The 21,705-nt window shown below is 37.8% G+C and overlaps 1 protein-coding gene across 2 annotated transcripts in view; it reads right to left on the bottom strand.

Annotated features, from left to right (window-relative positions):
- Positions 1-785: 785 nt before the first annotated feature.
- The window catches only part of LOC127794939 (serine/threonine protein phosphatase 2A 55 kDa regulatory subunit B beta isoform-like), a 111,734-nt gene continuing 90,814 nt past the window's right edge, over positions 786-21,705 (bottom strand). For both annotated transcript variants that reach the window (XM_052326269.1, XM_052326267.1), the window contains 2 exons: positions 1,561-1,637; positions 786-1,442 (listed from right to left, as the gene is read on the bottom strand). In XM_052326269.1, coding sequence (XP_052182229.1) covers positions 1,306-1,442; positions 1,561-1,637 — 214 coding nt within the window. In that variant the 3' untranslated portion in view covers positions 786-1,305. The remainder of the gene's footprint in view (positions 1,443-1,560; positions 1,638-21,705) is intronic.

Here is a 21,705-nt window from a genome sequence, read left to right as displayed (position 1 = left end):
GATGGTACTACAGGATAGGCCACCCCCCCCCCCAAAAAAATAAAAAATAAAAAAAGAAACATAGAGTTGTTTGACCAATATATTTATATTAATGCTATCTTCATATAGTGAATAAAAATAATCATGCGATTGTATTTCATCGTTTAGTTTAATGAGATAAAAGTGCCAACTTATATACTATGTTATTTAAAAAATTTGGTGAGGTGAGAATGGTTTAATTATATAAGCTGGTTAACAAATTGATTGAATTTCAACTATAATTATTTGATAAAATACGTAACTCACCTAACCTAATGCACTAAAATATTTTAAGTTTGAAGCCTTTGTTAGAATTTATCAAACACTTTATTTATTACATCTATTGCTTACACCATAGAGCGAGCGAGTAGGTTCACAAAGCATCGGCTAAAGCGAAATCATGGTGGCCTCTTTCGTAGTCCCCTTTTAACAAATTCCAAGAACACCACAAAAGCATAAAAGAATGGAAATGGGAATCGGAGGGATATTATGGTGGCTGTAGCATTAAGGTAAACCTGCACATACAATATACCCTGCTGCTAAGACAAAGTAAACAATAACAGCAAGGGGGTGGGGTAAGAAGAGAAACAGTTCAACTTAGATAACAGAATACTCTTCACTTGGACTGGATGCTATGTATTGTGCAATTGTTATCACGTCTTTTTAAATGCTTCTTCGTCAAGTGTAGACTAGTGGTACGAGCTTCCGACCATTTTACATTATTAGTTAATGAAAATAAAAATTGAGAAGTTGAAACTGTCCAAATAAGAAGGAAAACGAAATTGGTATTCTATGAGTTACACCATAGGCTACATAATATAGTTGAAGTGTCCAAACTACCCCTCACTCAAGGCGGTGAGACGCGAAGGGTATTTTTGTCATTTATGATACATTGTGTAGCTCATGGAGTACCAATAGCATGGTCCTAGGACCAAAAACCCTTGGCAAACCTTTTGGCTAATCAATAGTCAAACCTACCTACCTACCTAGTATCTGATCTAGTCAAATTTACTCTCTGGTTGATTGGCCAATGCCTAAAACATAATCATTTCACCCTATCTAGTCCAACCAACTAACCAACCAAATCTAGTTGAGATGAGAGGTTCGGTTCTTCTAACTTCTAGGTAAGCAGGCACATAAAAGCCTTTGTGCCAATCCTCTGGAGAAGAAAAGCGGGATTGCAATTCTGGATTGTGTCCTCTGAACAAATATCTTACTAGAACGTGACACCAACAAGTATTACTTGATAGGCCATATTCTTAAGAAGCACTTAAAAAGTGTCTCAAACTATGCGTAGTACAGGAATAAGCTATTCCCAGCACCACAAGCAATCACGTTCCCTCTTGGATGCCAAGCCAGATGTAGTAGTTTAGAACTGAAGTCATGGGAAAATTCACTACTTCCCAATCTAGAGTTTTCGTGACCTGAAACATTGGAGGAAAAAAAAAAAAAAAAGGTAGCAGGTGACAACTAGGAAAATGCATTAGAAACATTGAAAGAGGGGGTAAAAGGATGTTTCATATTAGAAGTTGGGAATTCCACCTGGTCTGTAAAACCCTCGAGCCAAGTTGCTGAGTGATGACCTTCTAGCCCTCGGAGTGGGTTGAAGATGTGGTCTCCTGCATTCAAAGACAGTAAGAAATCAGTAGAGATATGACGTTTGAGACACAAGGTGAGTATGGGTATCCTGACATGGTATAGACATCAGTAGCTCCTCCAGTTATTGTTACAGGTTCATAATCTGAAAAGGGAACATTTTAGGATTCATATTGTGGGGAATTCCATCTTGAGTTAGATTATTTTGTTAAGACTAGATAGCGCAAACCAAACATAGAAATCAATGACAATAATGACAGAAAATTAATGTGGTTCGACTCAACAACTTACTTCCACAACAAACACTAAGTAAATCAAACAAAACTAGCTAACCTTGAGGCTTCAGATAACTGGTCACATCAGACACTCTGGTTGTCAAGCTGTGGAACACACATTCAAGACACAATCGCAATAATCTGGCTAAATCATCTCAAATATTTTATGGGTGTGGTCCCTCAATAACTAAACTAAGAGTTGCCAATTTATAGGCTAATAAAATCACAACCCTATTGGGATTAGGTCTCCTAAACATATACTTATCTAAGAGACGACTTCTCCATCAAACTAACCTTGTCAGATGAGATAAACCAATCACAATATAATCAGAACTTGAAGAGTTATCTAACAATTGGGATTAGGTGTCTCAACATATACTTATCTAAGGTACTTTTTCTCCATCAAACTAATCTTATCAGATGAGATAAAACCAATCACAGTGTAATCAAAACATGAAGACTTATCTAACAATTCCTCCTTCACTCAAATTATCAAACATGCTCAACAACTCACCCAAAACATAAATCATGGGCCAAAACTATGCAAGCCCAAACAAGAGGGGTCACACATACCTGACTCACTTGATAATCAACTCCAGCCAGTGAATCTGATCTTTAAAACTCTCCTACAAGCATCTTCTTCAGTCAGAACTTGCATCCTCCCTTCAATTACGGCCTTCTCAACAACAATAATCACGGCAGCACAAGCCACATGGCAACAACAACAAAACTGTCTTCTACTTCAAGGCAGCAGGTGGCAACAACTTCACTCCTTCATCAACCAACAGTGTGAAGGGAGCAAAGCTTCAAAAACTGACACCACGACAACTCCCTCCCTTTACCCACAAACTCCTTCACACAGGGATGGCAAATTCATACCCAAATTGTAACAACATGTTGACTTCAATCAATGGTGGCAAGTGTGCTCATAGCAATAATCGGGAATGGAAACACTTCTCTTATTCACTTAATCCACGACTAGAACAATGGACCCTTTTTCAACAATGCATTGCTTCTATCTATCAGCAAGCTTTCTAGCATCATTGTTTCAAAATTGCCATTTGGCGGTATCATCCTCACAGTAACAACTTCAAATTAACATCATATCATCCTCATGAACGTCCCACAACATCATATCTCCACATCAGTGCTGGCAATAAACTTTTGTTGGACTAAATCTCACAGTAACAGATTAGACTAGAAAAAAAAAACCCCAAAACTAATCTCTCACAAATCAACCACAAACCCTCTTTTATTTTTTTGTAATTTTTTTTTTCTGTAAATTGTGATCAAACCAGGCTTTGCTACCACTTGTTAGGATCATACCCGCACAAAGTAGACATAGAAAACAAGAAACAATAACAACATAGAAGATTAACGTGGTTTAAATCAACAACCCATGTCCACAACAAACACTAAATAAATCAAACCGGACCAATTGACCTCATGACTTCAGGTAACTAGCTAGTCACACCATACATCAGGGCTTTGGTTATCAAGCTATGGAACACACACTCGAGACACAACCACAATAATCTGACTATATCACCTCACAGATTATTGTGTATGGTTCGTCAATAATTGAACTAGGGGCTACCTATTTATAGGTTACAATCACAACCCTATTGAGATTAGGTCACCTAAACCTATCCTAGTCCCCTAATCAAAACCAGCATCAAATAAGATTATTTGATGGACTTCTTCTTCATCATAATCTTATTAGATAAGATAAAACTGATCACAATATAATAAGAATTCGAGGAGTTATCTAACATATTTTAGTCTATTGAGGTGAAGAACATTGAGATAACATATATCCATCTTTTCTATTTTTGTTCTTGTTTCTTGTTTTGATGTTTTTGGATTCTTGATATAGTGTTGTTTCATAACACGTGGTGATAAATATTAAAGAGGTTAATTTAGATGAGGGCTTAAACTTTTAAACAATAACTAGATAATATTTTCTCCTTTCTTTTGTATAGTTTTATTTTTTTGCTAGTTTTTTATAATTAATTAGTGGGATATAATTTTGTCATACCTCAACTTCTAAATATTATTGGTATGATTTGGATTGTGTGGATATTGACAATGTTGTGGTAAAAAAAAAGTGACATACTTAGCCAAAAAAAAAAAAAAAAAGAAACAAAAACCAATGAAATAATCTAACAAAATGGCATAAAAGTGTTCTGTTATAATAAGTTTTTTACTATTAGAAAAAAGATATCACATCATAGTATCATTTGTAAATTTTGTTGTACATTAGATTCCATTGAATTCTCTAGTAGCTCTTTTGTAGCTTGTCCTCCCTGGGCCGGGGAGGGAGGGGAGGGGAGGCTCTTCCTCTAGGAGAGAGGTTCTCCCAAAGAAGGGACGACTTCCGAAGTCTCCCAAAAAACCTGACCAGAAGTTCTCCCTGAGAACCCTAATGAGTTCTCCTGAAGAAGCACCTATCACACGCCACAATCCACCCAATCGAGCCAACCTCCCGGGGAAGAGCATGAGAGAATCTTTTCCTAGACAACTCCACCCATTGTCCCGGACAATGTGGCCTGCTTAAACACAGGCTCTCCTTCCTCCAGGAGACCATTCCTCCAAAGGGGTTTCTCACAAAGGCCCTCTTTCAAGCTTAACTCCATGACAACCGCATGTGGCCGGACCAACACCGCGTCCACGTGTCCCAGTTATGGCCGAAGGGTATAATTACCCTCAACCCTTTGGCTTCTGAATCTTCTTTCCGACCCTTGGACTTCCAACACTGGCACGACCACAATTCTTCCAGAGAAACCTACTTCTCCCGAACGACCTTCATTTGCATCTCACTTACATTTCATCCGCATCTTTGCTTCACCATTGTTAGTGATGTGCCATAATGCTAGTTTTGGATGACGTTTAACGTGCGTTTAAATCAATGTTATTAAAGGCCCAAGGCGCACCAAGGTGCAAAAGGGTGTTGGAGCCTAAGGCGAAAGGTAAGGCGTGAGTTTGATGGAACTAGGTGCATGCTAACTAAAAAAAAAATATATATATATATATATCCTAGTTGAAAAATAAGGTATGAAATATGTCCTAACTTCTAATAACATATTCACAAGCATGTTATTAAAAAAATTAAAAAATTCAACATATACTAATGAAAAAAACAATAAAAAATGCCAAAAAATGCAATATAAAAGTCTTTTAAGTCAACTTAAATTAAACTTTAAAACAATTTATAGGTCTTAAGATTAACTAATTATACATTTTAAATAATCTAAAAATCATCCCCATCATCAAGATCAAACATTTCCATATTTTTATCATTAGAAGTATCATCGCTAATATCTTCTTCTACATCATTTCCCTCTCCATCTTTATCCAGTTCAAATTCAATTGGAGCATTTGAACTAGTAGCCCTTTTACTCATTATCAAATTTTTAGTTGAAGCAATAAATTTAAACCTTAAACAGTAAAAAGTTCAATAAAGTAATAAACAGTAAAATAAAAACCCTAAAAAATAGTTAAAAAAGCTTAGGCGCGCCTAAGCCCAAGGCGCCTTGGGCCTAAGTTGGCCTGCGCTCGCCTAGAAGCATTTCAGGCGCCCAAGGTATGCCTTGCACCTAGGCGCGCCTTTAATAACACTGGTTTAAATACATTTGATGTATCTTTGTATATATTGATAAAGACAAGTTTTCATCATTCATTACTCTTCAGTTTGTTGTATTCATGAGTCCTTAGATTTCCTATTTGAGATTCTTATTCTTAAGGTGTTAAGAATATGCGACAAGTTCTTCGGTAACAGGATTTCTTAAATGGTCTTGGTCTTTAGATTGTTTAGATGGAGAATCTGATTAATCAATTATGGACTAGCATGTAGTTTACAACCTTGATTAGTATGAGATACTAATGGTTAAAGGTGGTAATCACATATTGCATAGCATGTAATGTTTATAGTAAACTTGTGGGTAGTTGTTAGAGAATAATGCACTAAATGTGACACCGATGATTGATCACATGGCATAGTAAATAATGATCTTGTCATCAAATTGTGATTGTGTAATTGATCCTTTAACTTGAAGTGACATAGTTGTATTGTGTATTGGCAACGATGTAAAAATCAGCCTAGGCGGCCGCTGGTCGCCGCGATTATGGCCGAATCGACCCCCTTAGGCACCGACCAGGCTAATTGGTATCGAGCGACACCTAGTCAGCCACGGTGGCCACCTAGTCGCATGAACTACTTGGGCCGCATGAATCGCCTGGGCCACCTAATCTATTTTTTATAAATTGATTGTTAGGTTTTTTGTTTCTCCTTACCCCTTATCTCTCTCGTCGCTTTCCCCTTCTCTCTCTCGTGCACCACCACCGATCGTCTCTTGCGGAGTTGCCATCGTTGCTTTCCATTTATGACTTAGCCTCTCTCGTTGCACGCCGCCGCCGTCTCTTGTGGATGGCGGACTCGCCGCCGACTATCGTTCCACTCTATGGTTTCTGGTTCCCTCTCTCGTCTTCCTCAGCCTTCAATAAGCAATAAGCAAGTAGCAAGCAACAAGCGTTGCTACAATTGCTATTGCCTTTGTTTTTTTTATTTAATTTATGTTAATATTTGTTAATGTGTTCCTTTGTTATTCGAATATTTGTTAATGTTTTAAATATTTTATTATTTGCAAGCAAGCAACAAACAAAGCCAACAAGCAGCAAGTAGCAAGCATTGCCTTTGTTGTTGTAGCAGCTACTTGCTGTTGTTGGCTTTGTTTGTTAGCTAGTTGTCTATTTTAATTCAATGTCAATTTACTCAGGAAAAAAAATAAGAAAAAAGGAAGTCATGTCAGATGGGATTGCAAGTATGGGAGCATCGTCTGATGCCGCCTCAGTTCTTAAAAGGAAGTCAAATGATGTTGGATGGGAGTATGGAATGTTAATTGACCGAATAATATGGATAAAGTTAAATGCAAGTTGTGTGGTAAGGTTATGTCTGGAGGAGTTTACAGAGTAAAAGAACACACCGGCCACATTTTTAGAAATGTTTCTGCATGTCCAAAATCTTCTCTGGATGATAAAGCCAAATGCAAGAATGTTATTGCCGAGGCAAAGAGTAAGAAGAAGAATAAGGAGGAGGAAGATTCGATGAGATCCTCTGTTAATATTTTTGAAAAGGGGAAAGGGGGGGATGATGAAGATGAATTGCAAGAGTCAAGGAGCAAAAAAGTGCCTTGAACTCTCAGCTCTATGGATAAGTTTGCAAGCTCCACCAGTCCTGAAATTTGTTTGAGTGCGAGAATGACACAAAGGCAACAAAATATTAGTGAAGTATTGTTTAAAGAGAGAACACAGATTCTTCATGGATATTGTGCTAGATGGGTGTACGAAGTTGGTATACCTTTCAATGATATTGATCATGATAACTTCAAATTGTTTGTTGAGACGGTTGGTCAATTTGGGTCGAGCTTCAAGCCTCCTAGTCAATACCAATTGAGGGAACCGTTATTAAAGGAAGAAGTTAACAAAATGGAAGAGTTACTGAAGAAGCATGAAGAAGAGTGGGCACAAAATGGGTGCTCCATTATGACAGATGCTTGGATAGACAAAAAAAGGAGCATCATGAAGCTATGTGTTAATTCTAGCATGGGTACTACTTTTCTTTCTTCAAAAGAATCATCAGATGAAGCACATACAAGTGAACTCATCTTTGAGTATGTGGATAAGTGCATTGAGCAAGTTGGGCCACAAAATGTCGTTCAAGTAGTAACTGACAATGCTGCTAACAATATGGGAGCGACAAAGCTGAAGAGGCCAAATATCTTTTAGACATCATGTGTTACTTACACCATCGATTAGATGCTTGAAAGTATTGGAAAAATGTCGAGGTATAAGAAAGTCATTGATCAGACCAAGAGTTTGACAATCTTCATTTATATACACCATAAGACCTTGTCCTTAATGAAGTCATTTACAAAGAAGAGGGATATAGTGAGACCAGGAGTCACTAGATTTGCTTCTTTTTTCCTTACTCTGTAGAGTTTGATGGAGAAAAAAGCCCCATTGAGGACAATGTTTACCAGCTCTGAATGGGAGGAGTGTAAATGATCAAAGACTGTTAAAGGGAAAGCAGCTTATACTACTGTGATGAGCATTGCTTTCTAGAATGGTGTAACTTTATGCCTTAAGGTTTTTCACCTTTGGTGAAGATGCTTCAAATTGTTGATGCAGATAAAAGCCTTCTATGGGCTTTTTATATGGAGAGATTAAGTAGGCAAAGGAAGACATTAAGGAGACCCTAAACAATCTTGAGAAGAACTACCAGCCTGTTATAGAGATTATTGAAGCAAGGGTGAAAGATAGACTAGATAGTCCATTTCATTTGGCGGCTTACCTTTTGAATCCCATACTACCTTTTCAAGAATAAGAATATACATCTTGATAATGAAGTGATGGATGGGCTTTTTAATTGTGTGGAGATGTTTTATCATGGTGATGATCATTGTGAATTGCAAAGTCATGTTATAAATGTTGAGTTACCAAAGTATACTCGTAAAGAGGGAGCTTTTGGAAAAGTGTGGGCAGCTCAAGGGTGTGCAAAAAATGATGACAATTATAATCCAAGTATAAAATTCCTTTAATCATTTTCTTAGTTCCTATTGTGTATTAGTGTATAAATTTGTTTACTTTATACTTGTTAACCTATGTAGTTACATGGTGGATGACTTATGGAAATCAAACTCCAAACTTGCAACGAATGGCAACAAGGATACAACCAATAGTTCATCAAGTTGTGAAAGAAATTGGAGCACTTTTAAAGGGGTTAGTGTATATTTTAAAATGTTTTTAATATTTTAATTTTATTATCCCTATGAAAGTATGAACTATATTTCTATAATATCAATTAGTTATCTATCATTTAAATTGATATTGTTTTTATTTTATTTATGTAGATACATACGAAGAAAAGAAATAGACTGGATGTGCATCGATTGAACAATCTTGTCTATGTCCAATTTAATGCGAAACTGATGAACAAGCAAAAAAGGTAGAAGGAAAGGAATATTGATGTGCTATTTGCTAGTGATGCCAGTAATGCACAAGGATGGATTGTTGATGGAGGAGATGATGAAGAAGTTGAACTTGGTACGAGGCTCACTTGGCAAGTGGTTGGTGAAGCATCCGGAGCAGACGAGATGCTTCAACATCGAAGAAGTTCTAGAATGAGAGAGCTTCATGAAGATGATTTTCAATCAGAAGAAGAAGATGAGCAAGAAATCAATGAATTTGATTTTGAGTCCAATAAAGATCACGTGCTGGAAGAATATGGAGAGAAAGAAGTTCAATTAGATAGTTTTTAGTTGGATTCTTTAGACATGGTTTATATTGCATTATTCTTGCTTTTGCTTTCTTGAACCTAGAACTGATATACAATAATTTGTTTTCTCAAACTTAATTACATTATTTCACTTGTTCCAACTTTGATTTACTTGAAAATTATATCAAAATGTTAAAAAAAAAAAACAGTTTTCCTAGGCCCCACCTAGGCGCTAGGCTCCAGTCGGGCGCCCGACTAGTGCCTAGCGCATTTTAGAACACTGTGTATTGGTGTGCAAAATTTGTTGATGCACTGAACCATCCAATTGCGAAGTGGGGACATTCATTTATGTGATCTCGTATTACTGATGTATGGAGGCACGTGTTCACGGATAGGATCTGTCACCCTCATTAAATTGGGACGAGTGTCCTCTGTGGTATACTGTCAGTATGACGGGGAAGTCCTTGCCTGAGGTAGTGAATAATCAGGAAAGAGTTTCTTGAGGTGTCATCTAGTCATGCCGATGAGATCAGATACATAGTTACCAAGTTTGTGAGTTTATTATGCCATGACTCTCGTTCTATTAGGACGTTAGGTGATAAAAGGATTATCTTACATGGTAATTGAAGACGATGAGAATATGGAAATTGAATCAAACTTTTATTCCATTAGTTCTAAAATCCTTTACATACTCGGTCCCTATTTAACATGTACATAGAGAACAAATATGGAAACATAAAATTAAACCCAAATAATCAGCTTAAACATTCCAAATATTGGATCTCATTATGGCCTCAATCTCAATCTCTTACCATAATCTCCTCCAAATCCTCTTCAAATCATTCAGGATTTCAACACTCCCCCTCAAGTTGAATCGTAGATGTTGATCATGTCTAACTTGCAGATAAACTTTTCAAAGCTAGACCTCTGTAATCCATTAGTGAATATATCTGCCAATTGTTCTCTAATAGGGATATAGGTCATGCAGATTGTCCCTTTCTCAATTTTCTCCTTTATAAAATGTCTGTCAACTTCTATATGTTTAGTCCTATCGCGCTGAACAGGATTATGGGAAATACTAATAGTAGTTTTGTTGTCGTAGTAGAGTTTGATGGGGAACTCTACTGTGATATGTAGTTCCTCCAAAAGCTTTTGTAACCATAGCCCTTCACACATCCCTTGTGCAACAGCTCTGAATTCACCTTCGGCACTACTTCTGGCTACCACACTTTACTTCTTACTCCTCCATGTTACTAGATTTCCCCAAACATAGGTACAGTAGCCGGTAGTAGACCTTCTGTCTTCTACTGAGCCTGCCCAATCTACATCTATATAGATCTCTATCTTCTTACTGTCTCTTTTCTTAAAGAATAAACCTCGCCTTGGTGAGCCTCTCAGATATCTGAGAATCTTATATACCGCTTCTAGGTGACTCTCCTTTGGTGAATGCATATGCTGACTGACCACACTTACAACGAAAGCAATGTTAGGTTTAGTGTGAGATAGGTAGATCAATCTACCTACTAGCCTCTGATATCTTTCTCTATCCACAGGCTTTCCAACGTCTTCCATTCTTTTCCCTACCTCAATCGGGGTATTGCTTGGCTTGCAACCAAGCATACCAGTCTCAGTCAAAAGGTTAAGAACATACTTTCTCTGAGAGACACTAATTCCCTTCTTTGATTTGGCGACTTCCATTCCTAAAAAATATCGCATTTGACCTAGGTCTTTTACCTCAAACTCTGTGGCTAAGACCTTCTTCAATCTCTCCACCTCTCCTATGTTATCTCCGGTGAGTATGATGTCATCGACATACACGATCAGAATGGTTCTCCTTCCATCATTGGATTGTTTGAAGAAGATAGTATGATTTGACTGTCCCTGTTGATATCCTTGATTCTTAATTACCTTCGCAAATCTATCAAACCACGCTCTTGGTGATTGCTTGAGCCCATATAGAGATTTCTTCAACCTACATACTCTGATTTCTTTTGCCTCGTAAAATCCTGGTGGTAGTGTCATGAATACTTCTTCCTCTAGCTCACCATTCAGAAACGCATTCTTGATGTCAAACTGATGGAGTGGCCAATGAAAGTTTGCTGCCAAGGACAAGAGAACCCGTATAGTATTTAGCTTTGCTACTGGTGCAAATGTCTCAGTGCAGTCAATACCGTATGTTTGAGTGAACCCCTTTGCAACTAGGTGGGCTTTGTACCGTTCTACTGTGCCATTCGCCTTGTAGTTCACCATGAATACCCACTTACAACCCACTGGTTTCTTCTCCCTTGGCAACGTCATCACCTCCCAAGTTCCATTTTTTTCTAATGCCCTTATTTCTTCCATCACTGCTTCTCTCCATTCTGAAATCTTCAAGGCTTCTTGAATATTCTTAAGAATCTGAATTCTGTCAAGGTTAGATGTAAAAGCACGACACTTGGTAGAAAGAGCATTGTAAGATACAAATTTTGAGATAGGATGGAGAGTACATGAACGAGGTTGTTTTCTAAGAGCAATGGGTAAGTCATCAATATTTTTTACCTGGTCAGGATTGGGTTTTGGCTCATGAGTAGTCGGAGCTATCACCGGTTCAAACTCTTTTGGTGCTTCAGATGCAAGAGTCTCATCGGGCTTTGATTTAGGTCCCCCTGAGTAGACAAGTGTCTCCCTGTTTGTTTGTTTTCCCACACCTCCCCCTGAGTTCAAGATTCCTTCTGCGTTGGACAAAGAAGGAGAGGGTGTATTGTAAGGGGTAGACTCAAAGATCGCAACATCGAAGTCGGTGTCTGAGGGTCGAGCTTCATTCAAGGACTCCCCCTAAAGTGAGTAGTAGGGAGTATGCTAAAAAAAAGTGACATCCAGACTAACATATAATTTCTATAAAAAAGGGTCATAACATTTGTAACTCTTTTGAGTAGGAGAGTAACCAAGAAAGACACATTTGAGGGCTCTAGGATCCAACTTAGTACGTTGGGAGGCGTGAATGTGGACAAACACGATGGACTCAAAAACACGAAGTGGGAGAGATGAACTGAGCCGAGAATCAGGGAAGATCTCCTGAAACTTTTGGATAGGGGTTGCAAATGAGAGAATTCAACTAGGCATTCGATTGATGAGGACTGTAGAGGTCAGAATGGCATCACCCCAAAAATTATTTTTCATGTTAGAGGTGAACAGTAGGGCATGAGCTACCTCAAGAATATGCCGGTTTTTCCATTCAGCAACCCCACTTTGTTGGGGGGGGTGAACATAAGAACTCTGGTGAATAATACCTTTGTCTTGAAAATAGGAGCCCAAAGAATGATTGAAGTACTCAGTGCCATTATCAGTACGAAGAATTTGGATTTTTGTGTGAAATTGGGTGTAAATCATAGTATAGAAGTTCACGAAGACAGAACTAACCTCAGATTTATCATGTAGTAAATACACCCAACAGAAACGAGAAGGTTCATCAATAACGGTAATAAACCATTTTGTGTGCGTCCTATTAGGAACTCGTGAAGGCCCCCAAAGGTCATTGTGAATCAGAGTAAAAGGCAGTGATCGTTTATAAGGACATGAGGGAAAAGTAGTCCGAGGATGTTTTGTAAGTTCACAGACTTCACATTGTGATCCAAGGGAGCTTTATTCAAACAAAGTGAAGGAAACAAACGTTTTAAATATTGAAAACTTGGATGGCCCATTCATTTGTGCCATAACAAAAGGTCACTATCCCTGGGACTAGATGCAGAATTACAAATAGGAGGATGACACTGTTTACTCATGTGAGTGTCATCAAAGTAGTAGAGTCCCTCGCATTCCTTAGCACTGCCAATCGTCTTCCCCGATGATAGGTCCTGGAAGACACAATGGGAAGACAAAAAAGTAGCTGAGCAATGAGATTGGTTGGTTAGCTGACTAACAGACAACAGATTGCAAGACAGATTAAGAACATGAAGGATAAACTCCAAAGTAATAAATTCAGAGATGCGGATACTCCCCTTGCCAGCTACTAGGGATAAAGTATCATCAGCAATTTTTACTTTCAAGTTACCAGCACAAGGTGAATGTGGGAAATAAATGATGGGTATCAGTCATATGGTCGGATGCACCAAAATCAATAATCCAGGGAGTACGACGTGAAGTAGTACTAAGAGCAATAAAAAAAGTACCTTTGTGGGCTAAGGAACCCGATGGCAGAGGAGTAGAAGACTGACTTGAGGCTTGAAAGGTCGAAAAAAGAGAATATAACTTCTCAAGTTGCTCGGGGCAACTTGGGTTAAAACCCCAAATACAGGTCGACTAAGTGTGATGCGTTGTTTATGTTTGCTGTTCAATCAAGGCCTGATACCCATGAGATTTGTTGGGATATCTGGGCTTCTAGTCAGCAGGCTTGCCATGTAAAACCCAGCAGGTATCTTTGGAATGGCCTGATTTTTTGCAATGGTCACAAAATGGCCTTTTGTTTTGTCTCAACCCAGATCCCGTGGGAGGCCCACGAGTTACAAGGGCTGAAGCTTCAGGCCCAGATGCGATTTTCTCCTTCAACATCACCATCCTTCTACTTTCTTCACGCCGAATTTTGGAGAACACCTCCCGAATGGAAGGTAATGGCCGGCAACCCAGGACTCGGCTCCTCACATTGTTGAGCTCTCTATTGAGCCCAACCAGAAACTCGTACACCCTCTTGTTCTCCATTTTCTTCTTGAATTGCACGCTATCATTCGTGCACTCCCAAGATCTTCATAGTTGAGGTCCAGTTCCTGCCATAAACCCAACATCTCCATGTAGTATTCTGTCACCTCTCTTTCTCCCTGCTTCATCTGCCATAGTTGAGTCTTTATCTCAAAGATTTGAGAGGCAATCTCGACGTCGGAGTAAGTTTCGCGAACAACTTCCCACACGTCTTTCGCCGTTGACATGAACATGTATGTTTCGCCGATTGCTGGTCGCATGGAGTTGATCAAGTAGGAGGTGATGAGGGAATTCTCAAAACGCCATTTCTGGAAGGCCGCTACTTCCTTGGAAGGTGGTTGTTTGATCTCGCCGGTAAGGAAGCCTAGTTTTCCTTTGTCGTTGATGACCAGCTTGATGGATTGGGCCCATTCTCGATGGTTCTTACCATTCAGCTTTTCTACGATAAGATAAATTGAGGAATTTTCAAACTTGCTGGTCAAACCCATGGAGGGGATTATCTCTGATTCTCCCTCCCGAGTTACCGACTGGGTAGACTCATGGCTGGCGGCCATGGCTTGCTAGGGTTTTCAGAGTGACCTGTGCTCTGATACCATGAAGACGATGAGAATATGGAAATTGAATCAAACTTTTATTGCATTAGTTCTAAAATCCTTTACATACTCGATCCCTATTTAACATGTATACAGAGAACAAATATGGAAACATAAAATTAAACCCAAAAAATCAGCCCCAAATAATCAGCCTAAACATTCCAAATATTGGATCTCATTATGGCCTCAATCTCAATCTCTTACCACAATCTCCTCCAAATCCTCTTCAAATCATTCAGGATTTCAACAGTAATTGTTAACTCTAATAGGCTCACTTGAAGTTAGACTTCATTATCTCTTATATTGTTCTAAGTCGTTGCTAGGCATTACCCAGAGCCTTTCAAAACATCTCGAGAATATGGAGAGATTCTCAAGATAGGTCCAAGTATTCAACTAACGTCAAAAGAGTTTGAAGTTATCCGATTGCTATTAAGCGGTGAACCTAGAAAGTCACACACCATATAGCATGGTGTGTAGTATCAGAACTATGCACCTGTTGTGATCTCAGCAATGATGGATTAGAATATGTTATTAAGAGTTAATGATGTGGTTCATTAAATATTAATGAACCAATTGTAATTATATGTGGGACCATGCAACATGCAAGTTGAAATTGTCGATTGTTTCTATAAATGATCGATTGTTTTTCTCTATGCTAGGAGAAACGATCGACAGTTTAAGGAGACTATCGACTGCTTTTCCAAACACTTGGGAAACGATCGACAGCCTGAGTGAAACAGTAGACTGTTTATGCCGCCTTAGCTTAGATTAGTGATTTCCGAGTGTCACCTTGGTGGATATCCTTTGGGTGACACGTGGGGGTTACAAGAGGCTTCATTAGAGGTAAACATCGGGGGATTTTGGCTTATTCCTCTTGGCTTGTTCTCTTTTTCTTTGTTCCTCTCTGCTTCTGCTTCTGTATCTGGCTGCATTCAGCTCAATTATTGAGCTAGGAATCTCTAAATAGTCTGGGAGAAACAGACAAGTGTTAAGTGACTTAGCATCCTCTGGCTAACATGAGACGAGAACAACGAGTTGATATCGGCAGGCTTAATAGGTGTGGACAGACTAGGCCCTTCATAGTTTAAGGAGGATTCGCTTTCAGTGTAGAAGCAGTTTCTACAGCCACTTGACATCGGGCTTTTAGATACGTTGTTTATTGTATTATGAAAAATAAACTTGTTGGAAGTTTTAATGAGAGGAATAAACTTCTATGTTCTCATTGATTCGAGGGATGCAAAATATATACACAAAATTCCTAAGAAAACTCCTAACATTTAGGACTAGATTACAATAACATTTAGGACTAGATTACAACTACACATTTTAGATTAGGACTAGATTAAATTTAGGATTTCCTTATCTGAATGAAGGAGCATCCTTATCCTTCCAACTTGAATTCTTCTTCATCTTTTTACATCTTTATCTTTATCATCATCTTCTCTTCTTATCCTCTTGTGTATAACCTGAATTTTTCTCCTTTATCTTCTCTAACACTCCCTCTCAAGCTAGTGAATAGATATCCATAATTCCTAGCTTGCCTCGAATAGATTCAAATCCTTGCTTCTGCATTGCTTTAGTAAGAATATTTGCCTCTTGAAACTCGATAGGGATATATATAAGACTTATATCTCCTCTTTCAATCTCTTGCTTAACAAAGTGTTGGTCAATTCTCACATGTTTCATCCGGTCACATCGTACAGGATTATTCATAATGCTAATTGCCGACTTATTGTCACTATAAAGAATGTTTGGAGGACACCTGTAGATGTGGGTCTTCCATCATTTTCTCCACCCAAATTACTTCACATAGTATACTCTGCTTTTGCACTGCTACTTGCCACCACTAGTTACTTCTTGCTTCTCTAAGTTACCAAATTCTCCTATAATTTTGTGCAAAAATCGGATGTAGATCTACCGCCTTCAATAGAACCAGCCCAATAAGCATCTACAAATGCACTTATTCCTCTGTCTTGACTCTTCTTAAACAAGAATCCTTTCCCAAGGGTTCATTTGAGGTACCTAAGAATGTGATATGCTGCATCAAGATGTCTTCTTGTAGGTGAATGCATGTACTGACTTACTATGCTTACATCATATGCAATGTCAAGTCGTGTGAGTGTTAGATAGATTAACTTACCCACAAATCGCTAATATCTTCCCTTGTCTACTTGGTAGTCTCTTCTGCTATCTTCTTTATTTTTCCTATTAGGTTTTAAGGATGTACTAGTAGGTTTACACCCAAGTTTACTAGTCTCCTTTAGCAAATCAATTGTGTACTTCCTTTGAGATATAAAAATTCCTTGCTTCTGGCTACTTCCATCCCCAGAAAATATTTTAATTCTCTCAAATCTTTCACTTCAAATGCATTTCTTAGTTACCCCTTTAGATTTTTAATTTCCAAAATGTTATCCTTTGTGATGATAATGTCCCCATAGACAATAAGGATTGTCCTCTTGCCATCTACTTCAATTTTTGTGAATAGGGTATGGTATGCCTACCCATGTTTGTGTCCTAACTAAAAGAGGGTGTCACTAAACCACATAAACCAGGCCCTTGGAGACTACTTGAGGCCAAATAGTGACTTCTTTAACTTGCATACCTTTCCTCTTGTATTTTTTGTCTCAAAACCCGGGAATATCCTCATATAAATTTCTTCTTCTAGCTCCCCATTTAAAAATGCATTTTTGATATCCAACTAATGCAAATTCCAATCTAGATTAATAGCCAATGAGAGTAAGATTTGGATAGAATTAAGCTTGGCCACCGGAGCAAAAGTTTCCTATAATCAAGTCCTTACGTTTGTATAAATACTTGGGCTACTAATCTTGCCTTGTACCTATTAATGTTTCTATTTGACTTGTACTTTACTGTAAAAACCCATTTGCTGCCAACAATTTTCTTCCCATCTGGTAGTAACAATATCCCAAGTTTCATTAACTTCTAGGCCTGCATCTCATCCATTACTGCTACCTTCCATTTTTCATCTTGCAATGCATGATATATATTCTTAGGGATTACTATATCATCAATGCTAACTGTGAAGGCCTTGAACTACAAAGATAACTTTGAATATCCCACATAATTTGAAATAGGGTGCGTGGTACACAATCTCACCCCTTTCCTTAATGCTATTGGGATATCTAGATCATCGAACTTGTTAGATATCACCCTTTCCATACTACCATTATCATCAGTTTTAGGACATATCTCTAGATCAAACACTGGGTTCGGCTGAGGGTCACGAGCCCTTCTAGAATATACCAAAGTTGGTTTATCAGAGGCTGGATTTTCTTGAATCCGGTCTTCTTGATCTCCCCTTGAATTAGGCACTGAGGTTTGAGTAGAAAGAGGAGGTTCAAGAACTGATTTTGTAGTGACCCGTGTCAGGGCTTAAAAGATGTTAATAAATTATTTAATTTGAGACTTGGGAGTTATGGGAGCTAAAGTAATTTTATCTATTTATTTATTTATTTTGACTAAGAAAATTATTTCACATGAATTATGATTTAAAGGAGAGTATTATTAGTATTATTCAGAAATTATATGAAAGAGGCGAATCAGGAAAACAATAAGGATAGGGCGCTGATTTAAAAAGGGTAATTTAGGTAAATCTGATTTGGGCTAGGTTTAAGGGGTTTAAGCTTATATATATATATATATATATGCTATAATGCCCTAGGGAGTTGCGTCGTGTTGCATTCTGGGTAAGCTGGGAGGCAAAGAGAAGGGAGGAAAGCCATAGGCGCATAGCATTGAGGTAACTCTCAGTTTCTATTCCTTCTTTTCATTATAGAGATCTCCAACCCATTAAGAGTAAAGCCTTGAACTAGTCACGTTGGTTTCATTCATGTATAGGTTTGCATTATATAATAGAGGCGAGTGCAGAGACTTGGGATTTCAGTTCATAGTGTCAAGGCAAGTGCTCCTTGTTCTTGATTTTTGTTTGATATTCAAGTTTCAATCGTAAGATAACCTTTCAAGCAATTTTTGGTAATATTTCAGTTTCCCTGTTCGTTCGTATGTATATATATACGCTTATATATAATGTATTACAGTGAGTTCTTTTTGGTGATTTATCTTTGATTTTCCAAGTTTGATTCTATTTCAATGGGAATTTGATCTTCCCAAGCTTTCTTGCGGAATGGTTTAGCCTTAGGATGATTTGATTGGGTTATATATATATATATATATATCTAGTTAAGTTGCAGAGAGTATATATATATATACGTATATAACGTTGCATAGGATGGAGGGACCTTGAATTTGAGTTCTTAATTCAATTTGAGCCCTTTCTAGTTGAGATGTATCATGTTTCCAATGATTCTTCTTTGGATCAACTAGTTTAAGAGTTGATTTCTTAATTAAATTGCAGAAGCATTGCAGAGGCTCGCGTAAGTTTCAGATTATAAGCAGGAAGATACTGTAGCGCGGTTACTGTTCACCGTCACTATAGCGATTGCAATGTGGCAAATGCACTGTAGCACTACTGTAGCACCAAATTTGATTTCAATTAATTTATTTTTTTTAGTTTAATTATTCCTGCTTAGTAAGTTTTAAAAATTAGATTTAAAATTTTTATTAATGAAGTTTAATGAGATTTAATGAACACTTATACCTCATAAATCATTCTTAAGCATTTTTTATACATCTAGCTTATCCTTAATGTCATAAGACTTGAGATGTATTATTTATCATTGAGTTTTAATTAAAATAAGTATTATTGTATCCATTACTCCATATTAATTCTTAAGAGATTTAATATTGGTTGCCTCAACATAATTTATCAAACATTCAAAGTTTTAATGTTCTAAAATCCTTAAGACTCGTAATTGGAGTTTAATATTGCTTTCCAAGTTCAATGAGTGCTAAGCTAATTGCCTTGGTTGAAGAGTAGTAATTAAAATTGAGATAAGAGTTAGAGACTCCATATTCTTATAATCATTCCAAGGTATCAAGTCTCTAATGCATTGAGAATTAAGACACATGCATTGCATGAGATTATGTGAGTTTATGTGCATTCATGATTGAGTGAGCATTGAGCATGAGATTACTTGGAGCACTTCATATTGTGTGCTAGCACGTACTTGATGCATCATGCATTGATAGGCGGCCTAGTCTGCAATGGGATCCCTTGAGCTTGCTTTTGAGATTATCAACTACCAGTAGTTAGGGGCACGTACGGCCCTAGCGAGTTATTTTATTTTTGCTCCCTGCTTAGGGAGCCGGGGTTTCGACCCTAGTGTATTTATATGTGCTTATTATTTATCAATGCAGGTTCCAGCCACAAGTAGGTATGAGATTTGTTTATCAGCCTTGTGCCATGAGATGTGTTGCATTGAGCTATGTGGGCCTCAGTGCCAATATTTGCATTCCTACATGAGTTATATGTTTAATTAAACCTGCATGTCAATCAAGGGATTGAGCTTATTTCAATATGTCCCTCAATTGAGTATTTATATCATTCGGTCCACGACTAACCAACCTCTATATTGAGTGAGTCAGTTATTCCTCATTTTGAGATGAGTCAGTCGAGTCGAGTTCGAGACTTTCCTCGATTCCGTATTATTGTTTCTTCATTGCTTATTACTTGCTGAGTGTTGCGACTCACCTTGTATTCCTCACCATTTCAGGTACTAGAGATAAAGCACCTAAGGTTGGTCCTAGCAGTAGCAGTGGGGGATGCTAGTTTTCTTTCTGTGTACGTAGAGCTTGCTCACACCATGAGATTCTGGTGTTTTGTCTTTTAGTTTGTAGTTGACTTTCTTTCCTTATGTTGAGGGATATGTTATTTAGTTGCCAGTATTGGCTGAGTTGTTATGTTGAGCTTATAGACTCAGGGAGACTTATGTTATTTCTTTATGTTATTTCTCAGTTACGAGAGTTTGTTTCTAATTCTTCAATTTTATTATTTGTTTTAGTTTTTTAATTCAGTCGACGGTGTGGCACTTTCCCCTCAGTTTTGTGAGAGTAGGGGCGATGCAGCATTTTAATTTCGACAACGTAGCATCTTTTCCTTGGCTATAAGGGAGGGTGCTACAGATTCAATAGCAAGAGGAAGTTCAGGAGTTGAGATCATAGGTAGAGGCAAAGTAGAGTCCCACTTTTCCTCTACACTAGGTACGTGTCCCCATAGAGGAATGGTGTGAAAAAATGGTTGATGTGTAAGGAAGGATACATCACAAGATACAATGAAACGTCTTGTAGAAGGGTGGTAGCATTTGTATCCTTGTTGAGTGGGAGAATAACGAACAAATATACATTTGAGACCTTTAGGTTCAAGTTTAGATTGAGATGGTTGATACTTATGCACAAACACAGTGCATCCAAAAACTTTGGGGACAAAGAGTTTAGAACCCTAGTGTGATGGGGATAAAAGTCAAGAAGGACACTCAAAGGGGTTTTAAATGCAAGGACCTTGGAGGGAAGCCGATTAATAAGATAGGAAGATATAAGAATAGCTTCTTTGCAGTATGCATTAGGGATTGAGTTTATGAACATAATTGCCTTTGCAGTCTCAAAAAGGTGGCGATTTTTCCTTTCTGCCACCCTATTTTGTTGGGGATTGTAAGGACATGAACTTTGGTGAATAATACCATGTTTAGTTAGATAATGATTGAAATCATTGCAAAAATAATCTCAACTATTATTTGAGCGTAAAACATGGATTGGAGATTGAAAAACATTGTTTATCGTTTGATGAAACCTTTTAAACACTTCATAAGCTTCAGATTTGTCTTTCACTAAGAACACCCAACTAACTCTTGTATGGTCATCTACAACTGTGATGAACCACCAATTGTTACTCAAACTAGGTGTCCTAAGTCCCCAAATATCACTATGAATCAAATAGAAAGGCTTTGTAGGTTTATATGCATGAGATGGATGAGAACTTTTGGTTTGTTTAGCAAGGATACATTGTTCACAATGAAAGGAATGGCTTCTTTTATTAATGAAAAGATAGGGATACAAAACTTTGAGAAAATTGAAACTAAGGTGCCCTAAATGCTGGTGCCATAACATAAGTTTAGAATCTAAAATAGTAGACAAGAAAGATTAGATTTATTACCTAGATCCAAGAGACTGACCAAGCTTTGAAATATAATAGAGGTCTCCTTTTCCTCAGCACTACCAATCATCTTCCCCGAAGATAGGTCTTGAAATTTACAATAGGAAGGAAAGAATGTCACCAAACAATTCTTTTCTTTTTTTAATAAACTCACTGACAGCAAGTTACACTTTAGATCAAGAACATATAACACTAATTTCAAACTTAGAT

Source organism: Diospyros lotus, chromosome 2 (assembly GCF_014633365.1).
Source record: "Diospyros lotus cultivar Yz01 chromosome 2, ASM1463336v1, whole genome shotgun sequence".
NCBI classification, from domain to species: Eukaryota; Viridiplantae; Streptophyta; class Magnoliopsida; order Ericales; family Ebenaceae; genus Diospyros; species Diospyros lotus.
The sequence above is the reverse complement of the archived record's forward strand: the minus strand, read 5'-3'. Positions and strand labels throughout refer to the sequence as shown.